Source organism: Rhipicephalus sanguineus, chromosome 10, assembly GCF_013339695.2.
Source record: "Rhipicephalus sanguineus isolate Rsan-2018 chromosome 10, BIME_Rsan_1.4, whole genome shotgun sequence".
NCBI classification, from domain to species: domain Eukaryota; kingdom Metazoa; phylum Arthropoda; class Arachnida; order Ixodida; family Ixodidae; genus Rhipicephalus; species Rhipicephalus sanguineus.
The window spans coordinates 150,595,975-150,613,145 of record NC_051185.1 but is presented as its reverse complement, the minus strand read 5'-3'; the positions used below and the strand labels follow the sequence as shown (position 1 = coordinate 150,613,145).

General features: G+C 46.4%; 1 protein-coding gene across 1 annotated transcript in view; it reads left to right on the top strand.

The window, feature by feature from the left end:
- The window catches only part of LOC119372588 (chorion peroxidase), a 177,750-nt gene that overhangs the window by 48,995 nt on the left and 111,584 nt on the right, over positions 1–17,171 (top strand). Inside the window, exon 2 of the mRNA XM_037643063.1 lies at positions 16,092–16,321. Within this exon, the coding sequence (XP_037498991.1) occupies positions 16,092–16,321 (230 nt within the window). The remainder of the gene's footprint in view (positions 1–16,091; positions 16,322–17,171) is intronic.

The following is a 17,171-nucleotide window of genomic DNA, read 5'->3' as shown; positions in this document are numbered from 1 at the left end:
GCAGTATTGTTTCAAGATGAATTCACCTTGCTTTTGTTTCGTAGCGGCAATTTGTATATTGTTTTGTATTCATTGTTTATGTATACTACATTTGTTTTCGATTTTATTGTATTCACTTTGTTTCGGTGATTTCTTGATGCCTGCATCATGAAGATTTTCACTAGCATTTTTTTTTTCTTCAGCTTATACTAACTATTGTTTAATCATAGATTTATATACCATGCGAGTTCTTTTTCCTTTCCTTTTTTCATTCACTTTTTGCTTTCATTTGTCAATCTTGCGTTCTCCCTAGCTTTTCAGTAAGTTTTTTATGAACGCATTCTTCTTTCTCATGCTGCATTTGACACTTTAACATACATGTGTTTCATTATTAGGAAGTCCCCCCGTCAGTTCTCGCAACTATGGGACCTCCGAATGTAATACATATCACTAACGATGTTACACTGTATGCAAACAAACTGTATAAAATTCATATGCTGAACATTAACTAAACTTTTTTTCTGAAATAGCCGGACAGTGTCTCCTTCTGTACGCAATTCAAGAAGCCTACCCGCCGATCGTATTAGCAGCCGGAACTTATAGCAGCTGGCGAGATAGATTCAGATTTGTATGACAAATGTTTTCAGTTGTAGTAAAACGATGTTGAGCTGTATGTGCGCGCATACAACTCTTTGAACTCATCCTTACTGAAAAGAGAGAGAGAGAAATAAGCGGAGCTTAGCGTGCTTATTTTCTTCCGTGTTTTATTTTGCACTGTAAAAGTCAATTCAAGATTAATGAAGACCAAATGGCGCGGCTGTTACTTTAGTCTCCTTAGTCCAGAAAACCTTACACCTTGACTATTTCCCTGGTCCGGTACATCAAGTTGCGGGGCAAGGTTGAAAGGTGGCTTCCCAATGTTCTCGGGTCCACTGCCTTATTCGTCGCCTTGTTTCAAGCCGCCGCGATCGCTGCAAGGTACCGCACGCGTATGATAATCAAAGCTAATCAGGTTGATCGGAGACTAAAGCTGAAACCTTTTTTTATCGCTTCCAGCTCGGCCAAACTAAAAGAATCAACACTTCTGCACACTCATCGACTCACAGCGGCTTGGACACATATAGCGGTGATGCTATCCCTTTTCGCTGAAACAAAACGAATTTCCTGAAACAGGAAGAGGTTTCATCGCTCCATGATACGTTTACTGGTTTCCGCCCGTATTTGCGTCACCGATGATTTAAATTCCAGGCTAGAAAGATCATAACAAAAGCATGACAGACTGATCCAACGTTATAGATCCCCTGCTCAGCGGTGGCCTTCTCTGCAATGTTGGAGCACAAGGCGCGAAAGTGTGGTACAAGCGGCTTGCACCGCAGAGAGCCTACAGTGCGTGGTCGTGAGACGCGGAGGACAATCTTCACAGCAGAAGCGTAGGACAAATTCCATTATACAATTACGTGATAGCTATGTTGAAGGAAAACTTCGCCTCAGTTGTTGCTTTGGCAGTGTGCAGCCGACAGTGACCACTATCGAAAGTGGACGGGGGGCGGGGGGGGAGGACTGGAAGCCCCACCCCTACATTTTCTCAGTGGGGGGGGGGGGGGCTAGCGTCACCCCTGCCCCCCCCCCCTCCCGGTTGATACGCCTATGACTGGAGGTCATCGCTCGTCGAAGCCTAACCTCCATTCTCTTGGTCACAGTTTATCTAGCATACGGACACAAGGCCTAACAAACCATTTTTGACAGTTCCTGTTTTGAGTGGCGGAGAAAAGCGACCTGGCTTCTTCGCTCAGTGCACGTCGAACCTTCGAAGCACAGACCTACACAAAACACGCTCCTTCGGCCAACAGTCAAAACTCATTTATAGAACGCGCCAGCATTCGTTGCTGCGTGCCTCCGAAGTGCCGGGAAGTAATTTTCGCGCCCTTCTGCAAACACGACAAGCGTGTCAACAGACGAGCGGACCGCGTGGCCCAGAAGACGCGCCTTATTCAGCCGCCATGCGTCGCAGCGATGGACCCGGAACACATGCATGTCGCCGGCGCTAGTTCATCACCGAGGCGAATCAAATCGACTCTCTTCCGTGTTTACGTAGGACGTCGTTTCCGTGTTGTGCTTCAACCAGCGCATTCGTCACGCAGTAAGAGTAAGTGCCAGGCGTGTTCGCACATGGCCAGCTCAGATAAAACCCCGCGAACTAGTCATAACAAACAACAATGCACAGGAATAATAATAATAATAATATCTGGGGTTTAACGTGCCAAAACCACGATATGATTATGAGAGACGCCGTAGTGGAGGGCTCCGAAAATTTCGACCACCTGGGGTTTCGTTGACGTGCACCTAAATCTAAAAACACGGTCCTCAAACATTTCCGTCTCCATCGAAAATGCAGCCGCCGCGACCGGGATTCGATCCCGTGACCTTCGGGTCAGTAGTCGAGTGCGATAACCACTAGACCACCGTGGCGGGACAATGCACAGGAAGGTACTCGTCTATAGCAACTGTCTTTACTGTTTACAGAGACCCCCAGAGTTGTCACCAAGCGCACACGCCGGCACAAGGGGCACTCTACAACGGGGGTCTCAAATTCAGCTCAGCTAGCGGGCCGCAGGCACGAAATTTAGTCTCTCGCAAGGGCCGGGAGACCAAAGAAGAATATTGGAGCTGAGGGGAGGAGGAGGGGAGAGTTTGGACAGTATGTCAGCTAACGTTGACATTTGACAGAAGGCCTTTCCCGTTTCGCATACATGGGGGATTTCTGAAGGAGATTTGGCGTCAAGATTCGAGAAACCTATCGATGCTGATCTCTGGACGCCGATTCTGAAAAATAGTTTTCTTCCACAGCTATGTTTCAACACACGGTGCCCGTATCGGGTGCCTCAGGAAAATATATCCTTGAGACCAGACACATGTGCGTATAGCTCATGAGTATACTTATTAAGAAAGTATACTCATGTATACTCAGAAAGTATACTCAGAAAGTATTAAGAAAGTATGCAGAAAGTAGAGAAGATATATATGGGACGAAGACAGTCATGGGCGGGCTGGGCACGTGGCTATCGAACGCAGGCACATCCGGCTGTTTGAGTCCCCTGCCTACAACCAGCATTTTTTACGCGTGTCAATGGTTCATTAAACAATGTGGGCAGCAGCTTGCACTAATTTCAAACGGCGAAGCTTGTGGCCGATGTAGATTATTAGCAAGGCCTCGATTCGCAAGATCCTCTCTCACTGTTCCTGCCTGTTTCTGTCGCTTTCTATTCCTTTCTCATCCGCTTATCTGTCACAAAAGAAAGTTTATTGAACCTGTACACGCCAGCACATGAGACGTTTCTGAACGAAATACTTATAAATTGCGTCAATGTAACTTACACATACGCTAGACGCAATCTTATACAGACTGGGGTAATACACTGTACGCTACCAAGTAACTACACAACGACAAACATATTAACTAAGCATCTTACTTCACAAGGTGATGGGGGGAAATAAAGCAAAGGGAGGAAAGGGAAAAAAAGGGGAAGGGGGAAGTGTAGCACGGGGAGTCGGAAACCTTGTTTCTTTTTCCGAACTCAGTATGGCGCTGCTGGAAATTCAAGTTTCTCTATGGTGTTCGCTTTTGCATTTTTCCGAAGGCACACGCATTTAAGAAATACCTACATTGCACATCCGTCGTGTCAACCTCAATGGACGTGCTGGCCACAGGCCTTAATATCCGCCAAATTACTAGGCAATAGAGATACATGTACCATAACTATCCTCATTTCTAGTGTGTACATCGCCAAGAGAAAACTGTTTTTACTTACAGTCAATCCTAAAATGAAGAAGAGGACGACGAGAGAGCGCGCCGGACGAGTTATTGCGTTCCACGCGCTAGGCGCGGCTTTGTTTTCTGGTCACTCGAAGCGGCTCAACAAAAAATTGGCCGCGTATCTGCGTGCTTCGCTGCAAATGTCGTGTAAAGACGATAGAAGAGGCGCTGTGTGAGATATGGACGCCATCTTGCAATACGTCGGGAAACATGAGTGCTGTGTTGCGTGCTGGTAGTCCCGGCGCAGCAGCAGGCGAAGACCGGCGGTGACCAACGCGACCGGCGGGGACGCCAGCCAGCCCGAAAACGCGGTTTGGCGCGAAGCGCTGAAGCAGAGAAGCGTCCGCACTCAACGAGTACTCTCCACACAATCTTTTATTTACACGTCGCCTGGGTAAAACAGGAACGCCAGAGCGGCGCCCACAACCGGCAGCCTGAAGGCCGCCCACAACGCTGCTTTTTCATTTTTTAAATATTTTTTTTCACCTTCTTGGCCTTCTCAAAACTAAAGTTTTTCAACATCAACCCATGGCATTCGTACAGTGCAATACAGAACCGAAACCGAAACACAACAATGAGCTCGTGCGAAGGGCACGGAGGAAGGCAAATGTCAGCGCAGTCGCATATTCAGCTTTGTTGAAACAGCGCTCACTAGACGACGACGAAGTAAAAGAAGACACAGGACAGGCGCTCCTGTCCTGTGCCTTCTTTTACTTCGTCGTCGTCTAGTGAGCGCTGTTTCAACAAAGATGAACGCATACCAACTCGCTCAAGCTTCCATTCTTATGCATTTTCAGCGCAGCTTAAGAAACTAGGGTCCTTAAAATTACGTATGTATGCATTTTCTATTAAAGGAACACGCCACTTAATACTTACCTAGTGATGTTGCACCTCAGATATGCATGATATTTACTTTTTGATCGACAACGTTCACAAGTATGAACAGCCGTACCAGTTCAAGACGGCTGGCCCTTGGGCAAGTGGTTCAACTTTGGCCGAGTGGCTGAATCGAGGGACGTGCCGACAAACAGAAAGACAGACAGACAGAAAGACAGACCAAAATTTCTGCGTTTAAGTTCCCCAAGAAAGACTATCGTCTTTAAAAGCTTCAACAGCAGAGCAGCGCTGTTACAATTATGTGTCCAAAGCATTTCAAAGACATATCATGGACCCATACGATCAACGACACGCGAAAAAAAAAGAAAAAAAGAAATTGTACGGTGAATCCTTGGGCTGGCGCATGGACTGGATGAGAACCCTGCGGTGCTGTACAATTAATAAAGTAAGTCGCTAGAACAGCAACTTCCCGTGCATTTATCGCTTCATTCGTATGCGTCTAGTTCGCTGGTTTCCATTTCGGTTGGCCGACCCGCATACGTGTCTCCAATAGCGCGAACTGTGGCCGTTGCCAACATTCGCGGAGAAATTCTTAACGAAATGGGCTTAGCTAAGACAAGCTCCGGTTGGCGTCTGCCAAGAGGCCGCACGACATGCCCCCGAAGCCAGCATCCATGGCCGCCAAGGCTTGCAACTTCCCCACCGGCCTCGAATGACTTGCCAAGAACGCCGAAGGTAGTCCCCGTCTAACCAAGGTTCACTCGCTCACTACTCGGCTGGAGTCCGCGCTCCGAGCAAGGACTTTCGATTCTTTTCGTCGCTATTTTTTGAGCTGCATTTGAGAACGAGCCAGCGAGATGGCCGCCACGCAGGAAGAACAAGAGAAATGCACCTTCTTTTGCTTATCGGAGGCCGCCTCCTTTTTTAGTCGGCCCCGCTGATAAGTCGGCAAACGCCGGAAGAAGGTCTCTGCTATTACGACACCGCTGTGTGCAGTAACTGTGACATAACGGGTTTCGCGCGGCCGTTCACCGCGTTTCAACAACGTCGGCCTAGATCGAAGGTCGCGCGCTTGCGTGAGAGAATTAGTGACGGGCAGTATGCGTTCGTTTGCCTTCGAAAGACTACGGCCGAAGAAGTGATTCACCGTTTCGGAAGAGGCTATATATAACGAAACAGATCGCGCAGCTCGTAAAGGTAAGTTTTCACTGGTCGCTGGAGTTGCCGAACAACATTCACGGCTGGCAGTAGCATAATGACGTTGAAGAAATTATTTGGTTTAACTTCCTACGGTCACCATTAATGGCCAACACGAAAGCGAGGAGGACGCTTGAGCTGCTTCTTGAAGAGTATAGAATGCGATAGCGTAATCGCTCCGTGCGCATCGCCTTCTCAATTGCTAGCCTACCTTCGGTTCTCGGTGCATGCCTCAAATGTGCCGCAAGGAAACGAATGTCTGTGCGCGTAACTTTGGCCGTTTCAAACTATCCTAGAATGCCTACTGCAAGTACACTTGCGAAGTGCCCACTACGCCATAATTATTCCTCTTGCGAATCAGCGAAGCGCCCTACTACGCGTCCGTAAGCAAACACGCGAACCTACGCAGCTGCTAGCTTTGTTGATACTTTTACTGATGATGATGATGAAATATTTCTGAGCACTTTTTAATGGGTGGGCATTTCAAACACCCGCTCGTTGCGCAATTCACATGTCCTTGATGTCTAGCGCGATTCGACGCTTCTGCCACGCAATATTACATGCGGTAAGTAGACTCCTCCTACTACGTAACAATCACATAGTGTTTTTTCCGGAGCAGTTTCAAGCTTGGCTGTTTGTTATTTCTTGAATAAAGGCAGTAAACAAAAAAATGGCATGGCTCTGTTTTTGAATGCCTGCTTGCCACACAAAAGGGCAATGTTCGAGTCTCACTCGAACCGAATGGTTTTATTATTTATTTTGTTTGCATCTTTCTGGATTTTTCGCTCACGGACAACGCTGACTTTTCGCTCACAACGAACGACGCCGACGCCAACCCCGACGGCGACACCGGAGTTTCTGTGAAACGGGCTCTTCAACGCTATCGCTTTAATAGTCAGTGGTTTAACTCGCACCATCACTAGAGTTTTCGCAGCACAGCAACAATGGAGCAGTGCATGTATGTGAAAGAAAAAGAAGAAAACAGCGCGATTAGTAGTAGTAGTAGTAGTAGTAGTAGTAGTAGTAGTAGTAGCAGTAGTAGTAGTAGTAGTAGTAGTAGTAGTAGTAGTAGTAGTAGTAGTAGTATAGTAAGTGGTTGCTTATTTGAAAAAATAAACAGAGAAGGTGGGAAGGAAAATGAAAATTAGTGCTGATGATTGCGCAGTAACTGTGCAGCTCGACCAGCGGACACCACAGCAGCGGCCATCAAAAAAAGCTACAAGGACCTAGTTGAGCCACCATGTTTTAGGGGTGAAGCTCTTCTTAGTCTAACCATGTCACGTCTCCGTTGTCCGGCGTAACCACCTTTGCAAACTGCCCACTACTTCGTCTTTGCAAACATCCCACTACGACCCATCACCGATCCTTTGCAAACTGCCCACTACTTCGTCTTTGCAAACATCCCACTACGATTCATCACCGATCCATTACTTCACCGACCATAAAGCCGTTATAATGAAGGGGGAACGGAAGCCACCTTTGCAAACTGCCCACTACTTCGTCTTTGCAAATATCCCACTACGACCCATCACCGATCCTTTACAAACTGCCCACTACTTCGTCTTTGCAAACATCCCACTACGATTCATCACCGATCCATTACTTCACCGACCATAAAGCCGTTATAATGAAGGGGGAACGGAAGCCACCTTTGCAAACTGCCCACTACTTCGTCTTTGCAAACATCCCACTACGACCCATCACCGATCCTTTGCAAACTGCCCACTACTTCGTCTTTGCAAACATCCCACTACGATTCATCACCGATCCGTTACTTCACCGACAATAAAGCCGTTATAATGAAGGGGGAACGGAAGCCACCTTTGCAAACTGCCCACTACTTCGTCTTTGCAAAGATCCCACTACGATTCATCACCGATCCATTATTTCACCGATCATAAAGCCGTTATAATGAAGGGGGAACGGAAGCCACCTTTGCAAACTGCCCACTACTTCGTCTTTGCAAACATCCCACTACGACCCAGCACCGATCCTTTGCAAACTGCCCACTACTTCGTCTTTGCAAACATCCCACTACGATTCATCACCGATCCATTACTTCACCGACAATAAAGCCGTTATAATGAAGGGGGAACGGAAGCCACCTTTGCAAACCGCCCACTACTTCGTCTTTGCAAATATCCCACTACGACCCATCACCGATCCATCACTTCACCGACCATAAAGCCGTTATAATGAAGGAGGAACGGAAGCCACGTCTAGCTACCACTTACGATTAATAAAATTTCTTGTATAAATATATAAAGTGTCACGTCTTTGATGATGTACTGGGCTATCGCTTTGATTACTGCTGGGCGAAACCACTGAAGATTTCATGGTGTAACCATGATTGCTTCAGGAGCTTCGCCCAAGCTCTTCATCATTCACCCGTGGATATGCTGTGAATTTTTTTTTGAAAGCAACAGAAGCTGAATAGGGGCCAGAGATCCTCTTAATACTTACTGTGGCATACAAGGCGAAAAGTGAATTTTCTCGCTCTTAGGTAGCGTCACTGTCGCTGATAGAGCATACTTCAATGATTTGCAAAGACAATGACGATGACGTTTATTTTTCGCACCAATACAGCGTAGTGTAACGAAAGGGGTGGGCTGAAAAAGTTGTCACTTAGACAGCTTGACGGAGCCGCAGGCCCCCTCATTGGCGATCGTAGTAGTGATGCAGTAATAGTAGATCAACACAATTCAAGAATAAATATATCAATGAACATATAGTAGCACAGTTAATGCATTCCAACTTTACGCAAAAAAAATGCCGTCCTTTTCAAGAGACACACAAAAAGCAGGAGATATACAGCGTTATTTTAATTTTGCTCGATGTACACCATGAACAAAACACAAGCCCTCTCTAGGAAAAGCACCAGAAAAGAAAAAAAACGTTTCTTTTGCCCTTTCAGTCAAAGGAAATCGAAGAACATCTGTTTTTAATCAAAAGACGATACTCGAAAAATCAGACTCCATGAATTTACTAAACATGTCGAGCTCACTTTCTCCGTTTATATAGATAAAATATCCAATAAAATGACGTAACGCCATCCAAGATCTCGCTAAATATTGCCAGTGTTTTTCAATCCCGACCCCTTCCTGTACAGGCGGCCTCGCATTGGCACGGCGGCATGCTGCACTGCTAGCGAAAACTCTTGGCACCAGTCTCTATCCTTCCAGCTCCTTCACTTTTCGTCTCCTTTCACTATTTGAGTCACTAGCGTGCCAACTCCTTTCACTACTACTCGCGGCTCCTGCGCAGCGTTCCAAGATATCGTTGCGATTTAGAGTGGCGGTGGCAATGGACGTCAGCGGCAATAACTTCTATGCACATCGAATGGAGATACAAAAGTACGTGCTTGTGGATTGTATTCCCCGACGCACGGATGTACTTGGTCAGCCGAGTAAAAACAGTCACACGGTCCGTTATGCATTTGTCTGACACGACTCGAAGGCGAAAGCCATCTGAACTGTTTAAGCCAGCCGTAAAATCTTTGGTTGGTGGTTGGTTGGTTGTTGGAAAACTTTATTGAGGTCCTGCAAGGCGCGCGTTAGCGCGCAGCGGGCGACTCCCACGTCGGGACTCTCAGGCCAAGCCTTCCGGCCGCTCCGCGGGCCTGCTGGACGGCCCAGAGCTGGTAAGCCAGGAGGGAGCTGCGGAGGGCCGCCTTCCACGTGGCCGAAGCAGTATCGGGGTTAGTGTACGTTGCCTTGCGCTCCCAGAGCATGTGTGTTAGCGTGGCTACGTCCCCGCATGCGGGGCGAGCGTCATTGGGGAACACCTCGGGATAAGTGGCGCGTAGGGAGCTCGGATTAGGGTGTCCGCAGAAAACTACAGGTGCGTATGTGCCACAGGAATTGGGCAAGCCCCACTGCCGAGTGCAGCGGGTGCTAGCGTTAATGGAAAACTGCTCGGCGAAGTATAGCACGTGAAACACGTGAAAGAGAGAGGGAAGGAGGCAGAGAGAAAGAAAGCGATAGAAAGTAAGACAAACATACAGAGAAATGAGGGCAATGAAGACATAAAAGGATGCAAGGAGAGAAGGAGAAATGCAACGAAACAGACACGAAAAAGAGATCGAAAGAACAGAGAGCAAGAAAGAGAAACAAAGAAAAAGAGAGAAAGAAGCAGAGAGAAAGAGAAAGGATAGGACGAAAGAGAGATGACGATTGAAAGGGCGAGAAAGAAAAAGAAATACAGAAAGAAAGAAACAGACAGAAGAAATAAATAAAAAGTAAAGAGAAACAAGGAAGGGCTCCGCTCTTCCTTCAGGCTTGCCACCACTAGCGCGTAGCTGCCACAATGTTCTTTTTCTCTTCTCGCTCGATTTTAAAGATCATTCCTACTACTCCCCCCAAAACCTTCTGCACCTCCCGTGGTTTCGCAGTGCCTCCAGGATCGGCCCCCTTCCCCGGTGGTCTAGTGGTTATGGCGCTCGACTGCTGACCCGAACGTCGCGGGATTGAATCCCGGACGCAGCGGCTCGATTTTCGACTAAGGGAGTAACAGTGCGAACACACACCCACAAGAGAGACGACACTCATCTCTCTTGTGGGTGTGTGTTTGCGCTGTTACTCCCTTAATCTAAAATAAACCAACTCGCCCAAAATGAAGTAATAATGCATTTTAGATGGAGGCGAGAATGTTTGAGGCCCGTGTACTTACATTGAGGTGCACGTTAAAGAACCCCAGGTGGTCGAAATTTCCGGAGCCCTCAACTACGGCGTCCCTCATAATCATATCGTGGTTTTGGGACGTTAAACCACAGATATTAATATTATCCAGGATCGGCCACACCTTGGACCAAGCGACGATTGTATTTGATGACGTCATGATGTGACGTCAGAATTATGACTACCTATGACGTCATAGGGCGACGTCATCACGTGACGAGGATCTTTTGCATGACTCTTGTTGACGCTGACGCCGCCAGCGGTCAACTTTCACGTTCGATGAGGCAGCTAAGGCTCTCGCCTTCAAGATGTACAGTGAAAAACTGAAAGTGATCGACAGATCTTCTAAACTCAACTGCTTTCAACAGCAGTTGAATTTTGTTTTCCTCGTGCAATTTTTTTTCGATGTGTTGCCCCGTCTTTTTCGAGGCTTTTTTAAGGCGCATGCATTCGAGGGAAAGCGGCATCTTTTCAGAATTCTATCGTTTTCGTCTGCATCAGTTCATTCCAACATCGGATTGCGAGTCACCACAGGTGCGATGGCCAGCTTCTTCTTTTATACCTGAAATTAAATATTTATTGCTTTAGAAGAAGTTCACGCATGTCATAAGCCGATATACGTATATATGCAATACTGCGCTTGACAATATAATGCATTAACAGAGAGATTCATGGCGCCAAGCTTTCTCTTTAAGTGTACTCCTCTCTGACATCATGCACACTTAATCATTCCTAATGCGCACTTTTCTGCGCAGATTGGGGAAACTGCTCAGACGGAGACAGACACGATGTGACCAGTATTATAAGTTCTGTAATATATACCGAGGTTTCACGTGCCAAAATCACGATATGATTAAGTCACGCAGTAGTGGAAATTTCCACCGCGCAAATTTCGACCAGCTGGGGTTTTTTAATGTGCAGTGACATCACACAGCACATGGACCTCTATAGGTTCGCCTCCATCGAATGCGACCGCCGCAACCAGGATGGAAGATTCATAAATTCTCTTGATTTCACCAAAAGCTGCACCTTGTTACAGTGCACTTTTTAGTGAGGAGCAGGTGTTTGACTGATCGTGCAGTGCATTAGATGCCGCAAGAAGCGCGTTCGAAGTCGCAGCGAATCAGCGGAACGTTACTCTAATTTCGTAGCTCATAGAATGTTTTTCGCAGCAAAAGCTCCGTGACGTCAGGTTATGGTCCGTAGCCCCCTCAGCAGTTTAGTCATACGCTGAGTGCGAGTTCTCATGATCCCGCACTTGAGTTCTCTATATAACTTACCGACGTAAGTGGTAGTGCGGGCGAATTAATTGTGCCGTGCAAAATAAAAAAAAAACTGGTTTGCTCAGAACAACGCCGATAAAAAAAGTGAGATAACAAGGATGAATACCAAGGATAAAGAAATTCGGCGGTTGTGGGTTCGGATCCCACCGATGGAAAATGCGCTTTTTCGTCCATCTGATAGGCGGTCAAGGCTATAACCGGTATTTTAAACCGAAAGCTCTCCAAGCAGAGGCCACGTAAGGCTACTGGCGATAAATATCGCGTTATAAATGGGACGCATTCATGCTTTGCTCTAAACAAACACGTCGAACTCAAGTTACGCGTTTACGTGCGCAGAGCGGGCAATATGAAACGAACAAGTTGTTGCACTGCCGCGTAACACTGAGGCACGTGCACCGATCGCCGATCAATGTGAGCTTCGGTGTTAAGCTTCGGCCATGATCTCAGGCATTGAAAGACCACAACCCAAGATTATATTAGTTTTGACAGTAGCACGGTGTATACCTTGATAGAACAAATTAAAGGTTGAGATATGTAATATGTGCACATTACACGAAGTCAACAACTATGTCTACTTCGGCCGCTCCATAATGCGATGACAGCACAAATGCTTTAAATGGAACAGTTTTGCCTTCCCGCCACATGCTTTGCTTTACATCGATTCCCACGGTACGTGGGACCTGCCGAATTTTTTTTCTTCGGAGGCCTAAAAGTAAACGCAACGTTGTAAGAGCAGCACGCCATGTAGTTAGGAAAATTGAATATAGTCACTTTTTTCAGATAATAAAAAGAAATGTCTTATTGCGGAACCGCCTGTTCGGTCGTTGTATCCAAATAAGAACACTATTCTTACTGGAGTGAGTAACAAATGTAGATAAAATATTAATGTATATACCTAATTTTAGTTTTTTGGAGACACAGTTGAATGTTTTCATCGCATCGCAAACATTCCTGTGGCAGTACCTTGATACCAAATGATTGTTTTAGAACATACCGGGTGTGTTTTTTTTCTTGTTCCGGACAATGGATATTCATAATGACAATCCTATGACGGTCAGGCTTCTGTTGTTTTCGCGCACGAAGTCTACGTCGAGTAAAAATAGCAAAAAAAAAAAACCAAACAAACGCCCTGTATAAATGGACCCAACGAAAGAAGACAAAGAGGCCCCTTCCAGATGTCCACAGCACGACCCCCGAATGCCTCCACGACTAACGAAATAGTGCCGCCCATGACTTCTCGCTGGAGGTAGGGGTCAACGGCTGTTCGGCTCATGAAGTCAGTCTGTAGTGCGCGCCCATTGGTACTGGATCATGCACATCCGTCTTTGACGAGGAAATGCTGCTGACTTCTAAACTTGAATTGCCCAACGGTAAAAAAGACATCAAGGTTACGAAAACCACAGTGTGCGCACCTAACGATAAAATAAGTGAGAACCTTGAGTGACTCGATGTAATTTGTCAACCCTTCGGATACTAAGTGAGTCGCGACAAAACAGGAAAACAACGAATGCTGAGTACATCATCCTGCGATGTGGATGACTACAATAGAACAATCGTTGTGAAATTGAAGTTAGAAAAGGACACTAATAAGGTGGAAACGTTCTTTTAGTGAACGTAACTTCGTAGTCTGAAGATGAAGAACTAAGAAAACCGCAAAGACACTGAAGGCTTGTATCTGTGATGCATTGCATTTTATATAGGCGCCGCCATGCGCATGAGCCGTGCTTCAATCGCGTAATGACGCAAAAACTTAGGAATCACAGACAAATAGATAAAAAAAGGGGGATTCCTAAGCCTCGCAGCACCTTCTGTTGTTGAACTGCTGATCTGGTGTTGCGGCAGCGGCCTCTCTCTGCACAAGTTTCCCAGAACGCGTGCGTCGCATAAAGGCCGCATGTTGCTCTCGTTGGACCGCTGTCGCAGTTTCAGCCTCTTCCTCTCGACGAGCGGCCGCTCTAGCCCCTTCTGCTGTGGCGTACTCTCTGTGTCTCCCTCCTGCAGCGACAAGGGCGTGGGCACGTGATATCTGAGCACTTAGTTTTTCTTTTCTTACACACGCGAACGCCGCAAAGAGGAAGGGGACACGCACTTCGCGCATTCACGTGACATTTTCTGTAACTCCACGGCCTTGAAGTATAGAGATCTAAGGCATTGGCCTTACAATGAAGAAACGTGCCAGAGTATGGTTGTCAGCCACGAAGGCTGCACGGTCGACACACAAACAATCTTATTACTAGCTTGACGAGACAATAAATTTCACATTGATTGTGATCATTATTGATTGATTTTTGTCCCCTTATGCGATTGTACTATGGCTTATGCACATGGTGGTCCATGTAAGCGTGAATTGTATCAGAGAAAAAGCTTTCGCTGCAACTTCGCAGTTGTCTTCGTCGTTTCCTTCGTGGCTTGTTCTTTGTTTTCGCGTTGCGAAGTTACGTCATAGAGTACTGACTAGCCCTACCGTCGCCATTATTAGAAAAAAATAAGCGCATGTACTTGCACAAAATGCGTCCAATGTCTTGTTAGGGGGCATAATTCGTAAGCATCTTTCGGTCGACAGATTTCCTTACCAGTGGTAGGCCGCCTTGGCTAGTAATATGCCCCTCTTACGATGGGTAATAATTGAAAGGTATGGGCCATTGGTGTGATTTTACGGTTTGTTTATTTGGAGAAGACAGTGTGACTACTGCGTACCCGAATTATTGAAGACCAAGTGGTAACAAGTAGTACCTGAGCCTTAACTGCTTGAACATATAGAATCCAGCTGTGTGAAACGTTTCTCGAAGATTTTTCACTTGCCTGTTGCCCCAATGGAACATCATTCCTTACAAGTTTGTAAGCCACAAATATTGTACAATACTGATAAATGGGCGAGTTGGTAGGCATTCATACTCAAACTTGCAGCACGCACAGTTGACAGTGACACAAAGGAAGAGAGACAAACGAGCGCTAACTCACAAATGTTTATTTTTGAAAACGACTCAACATATAACTACCACGAATCCGCACAGAGTATAAGCAAAGCGAGTCATGTAGCATAGATACAGATTACAAAGGGTTAAGTAAAATTCAAGAAGGCCAACTCTTTATCGGTAAGTGCCACCGATGGCTCACTGATACATTTGTAGGCGCACCTTTCCTTATGGCACACCTTCTTGGATTATATGCTGCTTATATGTTCAGTCGTTTTCAAAACTAAACAGTTGTGAGTTGGCACTCGTTTGTCTCCCTTCCTTTGTGTCACTGTCAACCGTGTGCGCTACAAATTTAACCACGAAAGATTGTACACATGTACAAATGCTGTATGCACAAATTATAAACACCGTGGCCGCACGCTTCTGCTGAGAACCATCTTTAGCTATGCCGTACGTCGTCTAAGGATCTGTGTATGTTACTGACGACGATGATGATATTGATGATAATGATAATAGTAATAACAATAATAATAATGACGATGACAGTGATTGTGATAGTAATGTGGTTTTTCATCACCTAGATTCAGGAAGGTACCCCCTTATCCCTGGGAAGAAAGTGGAGCAAGATTGAGTTGCAGCATTGAGAGAGTTCATGTTGATTCCGAACACGGCGACTTTTTCTTTCTTAAATGTATATAACACGGTGGGAAGAACAACGCTGTCAACAAAAGGACGGTACAAGTGCTCACAAGCAGGTTTCTAGTGAGTGCTTGTCGTGCCTTCTTGGTTGCTTCTTTGTCCAATGCTGCTAGCTCAAGACGGCTGCAATCAGGAGTGGGGTACAAAATGCATTTCATGCCCACGTGCTACACATTATGAGAAAGTGGGAAATAGATACTCTTCATATTACTGATACTACACTTCTACGCCATTACACTATCACAAATACGCATACATACTACATACAACAGAGAAGAATGCAAGGATTGGATTGGTAACGCATGCAAGAGCACCAGTAGTGTTTATGCAACATCGTGAAGCGTACAGGCAGAAACGTACAAGGCGACAAAGGAAACTCTTAAATCGATAGCTAAACAGTCGACAGCTGTGCATTCAGTGCCTTCTGTAGTCTTCTGTAGTCGAGCGTTACAGGGTGTCGATTTGGAACTCCTTCCATTTCCGGACAGCTAGCCGGCAGAATGGCTTTTTAAACACACTGCTTCGACAATAGAACTCTCGTATCGTATTCTTCTTCTTCTTTTTTTTAGTGGTGAGGGTGGTGCGTGTGCGCTATTCCTCGCACTCTGTTACGTATTAAGCGTTATGAAACGATTGGCCCACCGGCGTACGTTGTCAAGCTCGCATCTTCCTTTTTTCCCACGTGCAGGAACAACGCGTCCGTAACGGAGGTGCAACGAGCCGTGTCCAAGCTGGATTTGAGCGAACTGGAGGCGGTGTCCACGCGCAAGGAACTGTGCGGTCGGCTGTACCCGACAAAGTGCGACCCGTCCGCGCCTTACCGCACTCTGGACGGCTCCTGCAACAACATCGAGCACCCCAGCTGGGGCAAGGCCCTCAGCTGCCACTCGCGCATCGCACCACCGGTTTATCTGGACGGTGAGCGAACAGTGACACGCCGGTCGGGTTATCTCTGCCCGAACTTGTATAGATTGGCGACTTACTTCTGCAGTCGGTCTTGGCACAAGGTCAAGGTCTCCGGACGTAGACACCTTCAGACTGAGAGATTACGGCTTGCCGTCACTCAGAATCAGCCCTTTATAGTTGGAGAATAACATTGGGTACAAAGGCAAAAATTGCGAGTAAGTGTAATGCAGTGCGTGATGGTGCTTAGGAACGCAAAAAAATCACACAACAATGCAGTGGGGAGAAAAGTGGCAAGAGGACAAGTGCAGGTCTGCTGCGATCAGTGGTGAAAACGCTGCCGCCTCAGTTATTGTGAATGGTAGTGTTACGGAGCAACTCCAGGCGCTAGTGTGGGCCAGTTGGGTTATTTATTACTTTCATAATTATAGCCGGTTATAGTTTAACGGGCTTAGCCTAATAGCGGGATCGAAATGCCCATGATTAGTACGCTAAACGACCTGTAGCGTTTACCGTACGCACGCTATTTTTCAGATTTAGCGTTACCGTGTTTGCGTGGTTAACGTATACCGTGTGCATATAACATGGCGGTGGTTTTTGACGCCGGCTTCGAACTGAATTTAGCCTTGATGTGGACGGATCCACTTCCTTCGTAGGAAACGACTGTGTAAAATGGTTTCGCTTGCCTTCAGGCAGCTTCGACGACCGAGTATTACGGATAACTTAGCGTAGTTTTTGAGATCGCTTCGCATTCCGTACGTCCCTAGGCTTAACTCTAAGATTGGTGTAAACAAATCTGCAACAAAAAAGCTTTCGCTTTTGGTGCGTGGTTCATATTTATTAACTTTTATTCTTACTAAAAAAG